Source organism: Panthera tigris, chromosome B1, assembly GCF_018350195.1.
Source record: "Panthera tigris isolate Pti1 chromosome B1, P.tigris_Pti1_mat1.1, whole genome shotgun sequence".
In the NCBI taxonomy this organism is placed as follows: Eukaryota; Metazoa; Chordata; class Mammalia; order Carnivora; family Felidae; genus Panthera; species Panthera tigris.
In genome coordinates this window covers 154,250,649-154,264,102 of record NC_056663.1, presented here as the reverse complement: position 1 = coordinate 154,264,102, position 13,454 = coordinate 154,250,649, and the positions used below count along the sequence as shown (strand labels likewise).

The window sequence follows — 13,454 nt, the reverse complement described above, 5'->3', positions numbered from 1 at the left end:
ACGATCTTCAGTTTTAATGTATTCATTCCCATTTATTTTTGGAGGATTATAAAAAACTAGAAATTCAGGGAAGATAAATGCCCCAATTTTTTTGGTTTATTGTTGTAATGCTTGCGACAATAGGTTTTTGAGGTTTCATGGAATAATTTTTGAAGTGGTGCTTCCAGAATTCGATGTTTGTCATTTAACTACCAAATCTATTTTTCATGCTTGTGAAAGAGAGAAATATATGTGTGTGGTTTTGTCAAATACATTTCCCTTTATATTTGTGAGCTCCTGAAATTCATCATTAATATAAAGCATTCCTCAGGCCAACACAATTTCAACACTAGGACCAATGAGATATTTTGCAGGCCAGCAGAATTCGTTTCTTTCAGATTGTTGATTTCTTCCAGACAGTTGCTTTCCTGAATTTGACATTAAATTGATTTTTCATAATATAACTTCTTAATTTAGGTATCATAATGATCTTATGGTTGTTTCTAAAAAGGCCTTATGTTTATAGATACATACTCAAATAATGTACAAGTGAAATTATATGATGTTTGGGATTTGCTTCAAAACATTCTGGAATGAGGAAGGGGGCATTGAGGGACAGAGAGGAAATCACATAGGCCCTGAATTGACCATTGTTTAAACTGGGTAATAGGGATATATTATTTATTCTTTTTGGGGGAGGTACATTTCTGAAAATGTTTATTATTTTAAAATCATCTTTTTTTTTTTGCCTGCTTCCACCTGTTTTTCCCTGTCCCCTATCCCTCTAAGTCACATGATCTGTAAGCATCCACGTGTAATGTTCCTTCTCCTTCTTCAACACCTGACATTGTGTCCTCCAGGTACTGTTTTTTCTTACTTCAGTTACCTCAGTTAGATGCTGTTGTCCTGCCCTTCTCTCGGATCTCTATCAAAGTATGTATCATGCTTCACTATTGTTGTTTAATCCACATCTAAACCTAAATTTCTTTCGTGGAGGCGTATTATCTTGCTTATATGGTATGGTTAAGATTGGCCACTAAAGGAAGTGAGTCCTGAAAAATCATTTGCTGAATGAAATGCACACATGTACACACAAACAAGAAAGTTACTTTTGCTTCAGATTACTCCATCTGTTTTCTGTGTGCAAGTAATATCCACTGGGGAGAAGGCCATCAGTGACCTTTGCGCCTCCATCAATGACTTTATATCTTCAATAAGTCAAGCATGTTGTGATTTCTTTGCTACCTCATATTTTACTAAATTCACTGAGAATAAGTATGAATAATAAGATAAAGGGGTAAAAGGAAGTCAGTATAAAAAGATAAGTATCAAATTGGCGACTTTACAGCTCTTTTCTTTGATGATTACTTTTGATTGGTGTTTACGTCTTTACCTTAAAGCTGACTTTATAAATGCCAGATGGTTACAGTCAGACTGGGATTTGAAGACAAAAAAAAGCAAGCTGTTATAATGCTAGGCACACCCAATTTTCCATCAGCACAAACAACATATTGACCTCTGATATTTTTTATCAGTAGCTGAGATTATTTTCAACAAGAAACTAAACTTTTTTTTTTTTTTTTTACCATTGAGAAGGAGACTTAGCTACTTTCAGAGTGTTTGAAAAACTTAGAAAAAGTCCATATGCCATTCTTAACTGTAGTTTAGTAAGTAGATTCCCACATTCCGCATGAAATCATTATTATCGTAGGACAGAGAGATTCAGAGATGTAACCTGCTCTCATCCTAAAGGTTGTAAAAGGAAAATGATAATATTATTTAAAACTTCAAGAGCAAAAAATGTGAGATCTATTTTATTGTTTTTTAAGGAGGGGGAATGTCATGCCTCTAGAGGAAATAATCAAGTTTAGCAGTTGAAAATTTAAAGCAAACAAACAAAAGGCATGAAATCTGCCTAGAGGGCCATATACTACTAAACTTGTTTACACTACTGTATAGAAAATGAGAAAAATTTGAATTGAAAGATGATGTAACTAGAGAAACCAATGGGGACTTTATGGTGGGAAGTGTGTTTTTGCTTTAGGAAGAAAGTTGTGTTCATTTCCAAATTATACCCATATTTTATTTATGTCTTCTTTTCTTCTTCGGTCATTGGTGATAGTATTAATATGTTTATCAATATGTGTACAATTTGAAATACAAAAGCATGGGGAAAAAGCATCTGATACAGTACATTGTGTTATTTTATTCTTCATTATTAATATTAGATTTGGGCCCTTATCTGTACTTTTATCTTTTAACAGTTTCCTATCAGAGTCAGATATTGTCACTTTTCTCTTGAACTCTTCAAATGCTATTCATGGAAATCACATTAGGCCTTCCTTGATCATCTGTTTAAAATTGCAGCTTGCCTCTGCTGCTCTAGATCCCCTTTAGTGTGTTCTGTTTCCATTGCCCCATCTTGTACATAAAGTATCATTGATGTATTATTGATTGTATTAATTGCTTACTGTCTCCCCTTACATAAGACTGTGCATTAGCCTTTAATTTGTTGTATAACGTATGCCAAGTATCTAGAAAGGCATTTGTCATGTATCAGGTACTCAACTAATATTGGCTGATAAATTAATTAATTATATAATGAATTTGTAATAATAATAATAATAGCTAGAAATTTTAAGTACTTACTATGTACCAAGCACTGTTCTAATTACTACATATGCATAAGTTCATTTAACCTTCAAAACACCCCTATAAGTAAGTGCTATTATAATCCCCATTATACACATGAGGAAACTGAAGCACATAGAAGTTAAACAACTTGATAGTTCCTGGCTGATTAGTTATATGGCTAATGGTTAAATGGTTAAAAAGTGGCAGAGTCCAGATACCAACATAGGTAGTTCTGTGCCCAGGACATGATCTTATTTTTATACTAAACAGCCTTTGGTTTTTAGATATAGCCTTACAGGAGAAAAATGTATGTAGTTTCATAATAAATAAATAATTAATGTCTTAACACATCTGAAAGATTATGCCCCACATGCCTTGAAAATAATGGCTTACTAAATAAAGCTTCAGAGTTAAAAGACAGTGAGGGTATGTTTATTTTTTTCTGCAGGCTAGCTGTAAAGCATCCCTTTCTTACCATCCTCTTGACAACTACCACCTTGATTTGACTTTTGAAAGTCACCAACTTCTCAAGGTGTCAGTTTCCTCATTCTAAAATGTGGGTTGGGGCTATAAGCTATCAAATATCTTTCTCCCTCCAAATTCTGTGGTTCTAAAAATGTATTTCTGTGCTCTGATGTACAAGTAAAGTATTGACAGTAGAAAAAAAAAAAAGCTTTTCTCTTCTACCTAATGCTAGTCAAGCCTTTCCTATATTTGAAATTGGTAGAAATTGAACAGGATTCCTCAATAAAATAGAAATTAGATGAAAGCTGAAAAAGACATGGAAAATAAAACATTAATGGCTTTTCCAGAATCCATAAGCTACCCAACAATTTCCCTATTGCCATTGTTTTCCTTGACTCTTTAGCAATAAATCATGAAGCTTTTTTTTCTCTCTCCCTTTTAATTCTTTTATGAAACCTATCATTCAGTATTGTTTATTCCTTTGGTAAATACTTTGTAGGAACTTACGGTAAAATGACAGGTGAATAGCAGCACCAGGAAACTCCTCTAAATTGCATTAATCCTATAATATAAATGTGTGAAATTTAAATCCCATGGCACAAAATAATTAAGTAAAAGGGTATATAGATAAATCTTAACCTGGGAATATATTTCATATAAGAAACAAAGATCACAGAAAATAACTAAGCTTGGTTATCAGTGTATCTACCTTGAAGGAACTAGAAGATCAAAGTCAATAACTAATAAATCCAACAATAGCCATCAAAAAAGTTCAATGAAAGTTATTAAGAAAATTTCAAAATTTCGTTTAACTGGGGAAAATAGAATGATTAAACAATGAAATATTATTATAACCAAAATACAAACATTTTCAAAAATTATCTTATTCCAACTTATTTAAAGACAATTCAAACAATGGAGATCAATTTGGAGATCAAAAATGGAGATCCATTTAAAAGAAAGTGAAGACAAAATATTTTAAAAGTTTATCCTCCAAATTAAAGAATTAGTGCAATTCTAATCAAAATCTCAATATGATTCTTTGAGTTTAAAATCCAAAAAAATAAAATAAAATAAAATTCAGAAGAAAAAAAGTAAACAAATCTATATCTTTTTAATTTGGAAAAGTAAGGGAAAAATTGGAGCAGTGGTTTCACACTTGGATATATAAAGCTTCTGTTACAAGAACAGGACAAGTCTAGTGTAAGACAGTAGAGCATGGTAAAGAAAGTGATAAATGAGAAGGCAGGTATATTCCCTGTCTAAAATATTTTAGTCAAATCTTTAAAACCAGTATGCATTTGCCTTGCTTTTTATCTTCCTATGCTCTTTTGAATTGATCACATTTTTATTTTATTTTATTATTACTATTTTTTTTAATTTATATCCAAGTTAGCATATAGTGCAATAATGATTTCAGGAGTAGATTCCAGTGATTCATCCCCCATATACAACACCCAGTGCTCATCCCAACAAGTGTCTTCCTTAATGCCCCATTGCCCATTTAGCCCATCCCCCATCCGCAACCCCTCCAACAACCCTCAATTTGTTCTCTATACTGAAGAGCCTTTTATGTTTTGTCCCCTCCCTGTTTTTATATTATTTTTGCTTCCCTTCCATTATGTTCATCTGTTTTGTATCCTAAATTCCACATATTAGTGAAGTCATATGATATTTGTCTTTCTCTGACTGACTAATTTTGCATAGCATAATACCTTCTAGTTCCATCCATGTAGTTGCAAATGGCAAGATTTCATTCTTTTTTGATCGCCGAGTAATACTCCATTGTGTGTGTGTGTGTGTGTGTCTTTATCCATTCATCTGTCAATGGATGTTTAGGCTCTTTGCATACTTTGGCTATTGTTGATAGTGCTGCTATAAACATTGGGGTGCATGTGCCCCTTCAAAACAGCACACCTGTATCCCTTGGATAAATACCTAGTAGTTCAATTTCTGGGTCATAGGGTAGTTCTATTTTTAATTTTTTGAGGAACCTCCACACTTTTTAGCAGAGTGGCTGCACCAGTTTGCATTCCCACCAGCAGTGCAAAAGTGATCCTCTTTCTCTGCATCCTCACCAACATCTGTTGTTGCCTGAGTTGGTAATGTTAGCCATTCTGACAGGGGGGAGGTGGTATCTCACTGTGGTTTTGATTTGTATTTCCCTGATGATGAGTGATGTTGAGCATTTTTTCGTGTGCAGTTGGCCATCTGGATGTCTTCTTTGGCAAAGCGTCTATTCATGTCTTTTGCCCATTTCTTCGCTGGATTATTTGTTTTTTGGGTGTTGAGTTTGAGAAGTTCTTTATAGATTTTGGTTACTAACCCTTTATCTGATATGTCATTTGCAAATATCTTCTCCCATTCATTTAGTTGCCTTTTAGTTTTGCTGATTGTTTCCTTCACCTTGCAGAAGCTTTTTATTTGATGAGGTCCCAATAGTTCATTTTTTCCTTTTGTTTCCCTTGCCTCTGGAGACATGTTGAGTAAGAAGTTGCTGCGACTGATGTCAAAGAGGTTTTTTGCCTGCTTTCTCCTCTAGGATTTTGATGACTCCCTGTCTTATGTTTAGGCTCTTCATCCGTTTTCAGTTTATTTTTGTGAATAGTGTAAGTAAGGGGTCCAGGTTCAATCTTTTGTATATCACTGTCCAGTTTTCCCAACACCATTTGCTGAAGAGACTGTCTTTATTCCATTGGATATTCTTTCCTGCTTTGTCAAAGATTAGTTGGCCATACATTTTGGGTCCATTTCTGAGTTCTCTATTCTGTTCCATTGATCTAAGTATCTGTTTTTGTGCCAGTATCATATTGTCTTAATGATTACAGCTTTGTAATACATCCTGAAGTCTGGAATTGTGATGCCTCCAGCTTTGGTTTTCTTTTTCAGGATTGCTTTGACTATTTGGGTTTTTTTCTGGTTCCATAAAAATTTTATCATTGTTTGTTCTAGCTCTTTGAAGAATGCTGGTGTTATTTTGATATGTAGATTGCTTTGGGTAGTATTGACATTTTAACAAAATTTCTTCTTCTAATCCATGAACATGGAGTATTTTTTTCACTCTTTATATCTTTTTCAGTTTCTTTCATAAGCTTTCTATACTTTTCAGTGTATAGATTTTTCACCTCTTTGGTTAGATTTATTCCTAGGTATTTTATGCTTTTTGGTATAATTGTAAATGAGATCGATTCCTTGATTTCTCTTTCTGCTGCTTCATTATTGGTGTATAGAAATGCAACCGATTTCTGTGCTTTGATTTTATGTCCTACAACTTAGTTGAATTCATGGAACAGTTCTAGCAGTTTTTTGGGTTTTTTTGCTTTTTTTTTTTTTTGGTGGAATCTTTTGGGCTTTCCATGTAGAGTATCATGTTGTCTGCAAGGAGTGAAAGTTTGACTTCCTCCTTGCTGATTTGGATGCCTTTTATTTCATTTTGTTGTCTAATTGCTGAGGCTAGGACTTCCGATACCATGTTGGATAACAGTAGTGAAAGTGGACATCCCTGTTGTGTTCCCGACCTTAGGGGAAAATCTCTCAGTTTTTCCCCATTGAGGATGATATTAGCGGTAGGTCTTTCATGTAAGGCTTTTATGATCCTTTTATCTCTACTTTCTTGAGTTTGTTTTTGTTTTGTTTTTTTTTATCAATAAAGGATGCTGTATTTTTCAAATGCTTTCTCTGCATCTATTGAGAGGATCATGTGGTTCTTGTCCTTTATTTTATTAAGGTGATGTATCATGTTGATTGATTTGCAGATATTTAACCAGTCCTGCATTCCAGGTATAAATCCCACTTGATCATGGTGAATAATTATTTTGTGTATTGTTGGATCCAGTTGGCTAGTTGAGAATTTTTGCATCAGTGTTCATCAGGGAAATTGGTCTGCAGTTTTCCTTTTTAGTGGGGTCCTTGTCTGGTTTTGGAATCAAGGTAATGCTGGCCTCATAAAATGAGCTTGGAAGTTTTCCTTCTATTTCTATTTTTTTGGAACAGCTTCAAAAGAATAGGTGTTAACTCTTCTTTAAATGTTTGATAGCATTCCTCTGGAAAGCTGTCCAGCTCTGGACTCTTGTTTTTTAGGAGATTTTTGGTTTTCACATTTTTGGTTGAATATTCTTTGCCATAATGTCTAGGAGGAAGATACATGGAAGTTAGTTATTGTTTTAACCACAGTTTATTATTATTATTGTTATTATTATTATTATTATTTTACAGTAATTTTTAATGAGGGGATAGATCTTTGATAGTCATTGGGTTGTTTGTTTTTTACAAACTGTAACTCCTCATGTTGTGCAATGCTGTCCCTGATGAGAAGTAATTACCTCCCTGAGAGTCATTACCTTAGTTAAGCACAGATTAGAATAGGTTTTATAACTTTTTATGTATATTTGTGGAGACAAATGCATGAGTATCATTGATCTAAAGTGAAGCAGAAATCTTTCTTTCAGTATTTGGTTTATGTAGTTAATCAACAGCAACCTCCAAAATTTCTGGATTTTATTCTATGGATCAGAAATCTCAATCACCAAATTGAAGTCTATTGCTGCCTTTCTGCCATTCCTCTAAGGCTGAGAGCCCCTGTCAATTCCTGCCACTGTGGCTCTTCCCGCCACAACTCAGCCACAGTTTGCTAGAGTTCTCATTGGAGAGAGAATGGAAATTACAGCAAACCAAGTTCAGGACTTGACTGTCAATATCCTCATCCCACTCTGCTGCCTCTTTGATATTCCAACCCCCTTAGGGATATACACAGTGACATCTCGTGCTACCTGAAGTATCCCTGTTGAGCACTCTTGAAGTTACATGCTTATCCCAAGAACAGAGGCAAATGTGACATTTAAAGGGACTTTTTACTTCAAACTGAATGTAGGGGTGACAGTTGCACAAGCAGTTACTTGTCAGAGTTTAATCACTAAAATCTATAGACTTTTTCCCCAGGTTTAGTATACTGAGACCTTCTTTGAGAAAAATATTCTGATTTACTTGAAAACACTTCAGAGTCAAAATACTACTGGCCTTGCAATTTACTAGCTGTGTGTGCTTGAGCAAGTTACTCCATTTCCTCTGTTTGTTCCTTTGATTTTAAAATATGAATATATTGACATAATACCTACCTTTAATTCCCATAGTGACATGGTTGCATAAATGGAGATGATGTCTGTGTGAATGCATGATACTTATTATACGTGGTGAAAGTCATGTTCCTTGCTTAGATATGAAATCAATATTATTTTATATGCTGAGATTATCTTGAATCAACATAATGTAAAAGATGCTTATTTTTATTTACATGATCAATAAAGTTTCAAACCAGTTCATTTGTAATGACACAGGACCTTAAAAATAAAAAGTGATTTTGCAATCAAGTGTGCAAATAAGGTAAATATTAGGCATTTTTATAATTAAGATAATGTGAAGTTTTTAATAAGCTGTATTACACATGGACTGCTAACAGTGCACAGTCACTGTCTTACTTCTTTTATAACAGTGCCTTTAGTGTTCCACTGAAACATGGCCAATGAATGTACAATATTCTTAGTTACTATTATGAGGGGCTCTGTATATTACGTCTCCACTGTGTCTGCCGTTAGCTAGAAAAATGCTGGGAGGAACAGCAGCTTCTATCAACAGGGAGCCATATTAATTATTTGAAATGTGCCTCATAAGAGGAATCAGCAGAGTTTATTACAAGTCGAATATTACTTGAAACGGGAAGGTTACTCTAACTGTTATCATAATCTATGTATCATTAACTTTCCTTGTTTAGGAAAAGAGATTAACAACCCTGTAAATGGCTATAGTAAATGTGTAAAATATAACTGCATATTCCCATTGTAGAAGGAAAGTGGTGGGTCTTCCACTCATACCCAAACCTTTTTTAGAAATAGCTTTAAAAAGTAGCTTTAGCAATTGGACTGACTCTGTGATCGTGCTTTCTTACCTCATGATTCTAATTGCTTACAGAATCATAAGTATGCAACGAGTAGCTACTTTGAACATTAGAAAAATTTTTAGTTTTTAAGCTAGCAATTTTTTCAATCAGCATCTTGGCCTTCAAATCAACACCTTAACTCGTAAGACAGAAAGTATATTACAAATATGTTTGTGAGCTGGCAGAATGTTTTACAAGGAATAGAAAATGAATTCATCTGCCTACTTTTTTTTTAAACATTTATTTATTACTTTTGAGAGACAGAAAGAGACAGAGCACAAGGAGAGGTGGGGCAGAGAGAGAGGAAGATACAGCAGTAGGCTCCAGGGTCTGAGCTGTCAACAACAGAGCTGGACATGGGGCTCAAACCCACAAAATGTGAGATCATGACCTGAGCTGAAGTTGGACGCTCAACCGACTGAATAACCCAGGTGCCACAATCTGCCTACTTTTTATATCATGGCTAATTATTATTTTTTCCAAAAAATACACTTAGCACGAAGGGGTACTTTTCTTCAAATAACAGAAGTAAATTATAAAAAAATAAAATACAAATTAACTAGTTATAAAGTTATCTAAGTAAGTGCTATCGGAGTGTTATTTGACATTGATGCCAGTCTGAAGACTGTATATTACTGGTCTGCAATGAAATAAGTGCGTAAATTGAGAATAAGTCTTTAGAAACAGGGCAAATTGACAGATTACGTATTGTCTGTTTAATAACAATAAAAAATGTGGACTTGTTTTTTCATGTCTTTTTTCCTTCCATTTTATTATTTTTTTGTAAATCATTTATATTGTATTTTTAAAAGTGTCATTCCACAATGAGTCTGTAATCCAATAATAAGAAACAAATGGTAGTTAAGAAGGACTGATATGGGGCGCCTGTGTGGCTCAGTCCGTTGGGCGGCCGACTTCAGCTCAGGTCATGATTTCGCGGTCCGTGAGTTGGAGCCCCACGTCGGGCTCTGTGCTGACAGCTTGGAGCCTGGAGCCTGTTTCGGATTCTGTGTTTCCCTCTCTCTCTGACCCTACCCCGTTCATGCTTTGTCTCTCTCTGTCTCAAAAATAAGTAAACATTTAAAAAAAAAAAAAAAAAAAGGACTGATGTGATTGGTTGGTGTTTGGATGATGCATAATGCTCCTGTGTTTGAATAGATCTGTCGACACAGTTTGATGACAGTTATTTCAGTGTGAAGAAAGATAATGTGATATCACACAAATCAAATATATATATGTATAAAGGCGTAACTTCAATGTCTTCTTAATATTTATTTTTGGGTCAACAGGGCAGGCACATCATGGGCAGGTGTCATACATCTCTCCTCCAATTCACCTGGACTCAGAGCTAGAAAGACCCCCTGTGAGAGGTGAGTTGTTTATTATTATTATTACTATTACTATGGTTATTATTATTTAAAGAAAAAGAAACTATTTGTTATTTTGATGGAGACAATTAAATTATAGATAGTTATAAATATGTATTTTGCAATACAGTACCTGTTTAAAAAGCAGGGGTGGGGGGTGGGGATTGTGTATAAAGAATTTGAGAACAGAAAGAGCAAATCTTATTCATAAACTAAAATATGAAATACCGTTCTGAGAAATATTCATAAAACAAAATAAGAAATAGAGCTATATTGTGACTCAACTAATGGAGGACTAGTTGAAAACTAACCTAGATTCAGAGATCACCAGATAACCATTACTTTTTTTTTTCACTAAAAGTTTCTTCTACTTGGTTTAAAAGAAATTAAGATGCCTTAAACTACGTCATATTGACATTTATTTCCTTGCAACATGATATTTTATATTTTATTATGTTTTAAAAAATCATTATGGCATTAATATCATCATTTAGTTTTTAAAATATATGTTAAAATTACGTTTTTTAAATTGATACCATCAGTTTAAAGATTTTTAAAAATGACCAGCCATACAAAATAAAAATTAAAAGTAACATTTGTTTTCCCATATCTAAATACAGAATTTTTATACCTTTAAATAAATATTATTAATTATTTTCAAAATGTATTATAATGTTCAAAGTTGATGAAATTGATATAGACTTTTTTTTTTATAAATACCAAATATTCTAAGGTTAATTTGTTTTTTCAGATTTAAGTGATTCAGGATATTTTCTTATACCTTCAACAGTATCAATCACTTGATACAATAAAAGTCATTAGGTCTGCCTTTTATGAGCAAGTTTTCTATACATGTTTTTTCCTCTGCCAGGAATCTCTTACCTTTTCTTTTCTGCCCAGTTAGTTTCTGCCAGTGTTTGAAGGCTCTGCTTTATCTTCAGTTCCTCTGTAAAGGCTTCCTTGGCTATGCACTAGGGAGAAGGGAGTGTATCTGTTCTCTGAATATCCCCTGTGCTTGCCTCAGTTATTACATTTAAGACATCCGTGTCTTATTTTTCAGCATGCATATTTCCCTTTCTCTTCTGTAAGGTCCTCAAGGACAAAACGTGTCATAATTATTATTTCTCCTCCAGCCACTGCTCTATGCTTTGGACATAGGAGGAACTTATACACTGATTTTTAAGTAACTGAAAGTGAAGGTGACAACCTAGGTTCTGAAGGATGCATCCTCCTTTTTCAAGAAGAAAAGGAAGAAAGGATGATAATGGAATTCCATGAAATGGAAGCAGAATGAACCAAAACACAAAATTGTGAAAGTTGTGACATTTTAAAGAAATGTGCTTGGTGCACAGTAAAATGAGAGCAGTTCTCAAGGAAGAGACTGAAAAGATGTGGGAAGGCAGATTGGGAAGGATTCTGTATCACATGGCAAGGTTATATTTTATCCTGGAAAAAAAAAAGGTTACGAAATACTTTTTTTTTTTAAGTTTATTTATTTATTTTGAGGGAGACAGAGAGAGTGAGCAGGGGAGGGGCAGAGAGAGAAAGGGAGAGAGAGAATCCAAGCAGGCTCCATGCTCTCAGTGCAGAGCCCAATGGGGGGCTCAAATCGACGAACCATGAGATCATGACCATAGCCGAAACCAAGAGTCAAATGCTTAACTGAATGAGCCACCCAGGCACCCCTGCAATACTTTTAATTTTTAAAATATTTTTTCTAAAATAAAATGAAAATAAAAATTGTTTTTCTAAATTAGTGAGGTTTTGCATTATAACACTATGTTCTTGGTATAAGAAAAAGATCTCTGAAGCCAGTGTAGATAAGAAGAGATTAACAGAGGGGAGGGAGTTTCAGTCATCCGGGTAAAAGATTACTGGGAAATTAGAAACGTGTCTGCTACTATGGCAAGGTCTTCAGTTCCTCTGTCAGGGCTTCCTTGGCTATGCACTAGGGAGAAGGGAGTGTATCTGTTCTCTGAATGTCTCCTGTGCTTGCCTCAGTTATTACATTTAAGACATCCATGTCTTATTATTCAGCATGCATATTTTATACTGAGGAGACATAGCATTTGAGTGAACAGACTTAGGGAAAAGGAGCAGAAATGCCTCTAAATTAATATGGATTAACTGCTTGGATGCTTAAGACATAATCCTTCATCATGAGGAATAGATGAATTTTAAATTGGTGCATTGTTTTAGACATGTTAATCCTTAGTAGAATATTGTCCCTACCAAAGATGGAGGTCCATTTATGCAAGTTGGTGACTTTAATATAATTCATTTCTTCTGACATCCCAGTCTGATTTGGGAAGAGTGTGGTAAAATCAGGCATAGGGTAGTATAACAGTACACTCCAAAATGTAGTAGTTTAAAACAGGAAACATTTATTATAGTTCTCACACTTACTTGAGTTGTGTGTGTGCTAACTTGGCTGAAGTTAGATGTTTAGGAGCTAGCAAGTTGGTTGGTTTTATAGGGGAAGGAACTCAGTCACATGCTTGATAGTCACCTTAATGTCATCTGGGATGAAGGCCGTATGGCTGTCATCACCAAGCAGTCTAGCACAGGCTCATTCTCATTATGACAGGATTCCCAACAACAGGCAGACAAGTCCCAAAGATCAAATATTTTTCAAGACTCTGCTTGTATCATGTTTGTTATGTCTCATTGGCCAAAGTAAGTCACATAGCCAATCCCAGACATAAAAAGGGAGAAAAAGACTCTATATGTTGATTGGGAAGCCACAATCCAAAGGACCATGGATATAGAAAAGAGGGGAACTGGGATCATTTCAGACTACCATAGCAAAGCTGAAAAGGGTAAAATGAATTTAGAGTGAAATAAGACAAACATTGGTAAAATGAAGGGATTTAGAGGCAATTAACTTAAACATGGGAGTTCCAGACATTTTATCATTAGTTTCCTCAACTACTAGGCAGAAGATCAGAAATAACAACTTTACAGTGTCTTTGTGAGGATTAGGGATAATATAGAATAGAATTTGTCGTGTGGTAGGCCCTAGATAAAAAATGTGGCTATTACTATGTACTTTTGTGGTCACTTCTATAGCATATGGG

The 13,454-nt window shown here is 34.5% G+C and overlaps 1 protein-coding gene across 3 annotated transcripts in view; it reads left to right on the top strand.

Moving 5' to 3' along the window:
- The window catches only part of ADGRL3 (adhesion G protein-coupled receptor L3), a 687,513-nt gene that overhangs the window by 444,938 nt on the left and 229,121 nt on the right, over nucleotides 1-13,454 (top strand). For all 3 annotated transcript variants that reach the window (XM_042984449.1, XM_042984448.1, XM_042984447.1), the window contains one exon: nucleotides 10,300-10,380. In XM_042984449.1, coding sequence (XP_042840383.1) covers nucleotides 10,300-10,380 — 81 coding nt within the window. The remainder of the gene's footprint in view (nucleotides 1-10,299; nucleotides 10,381-13,454) is intronic.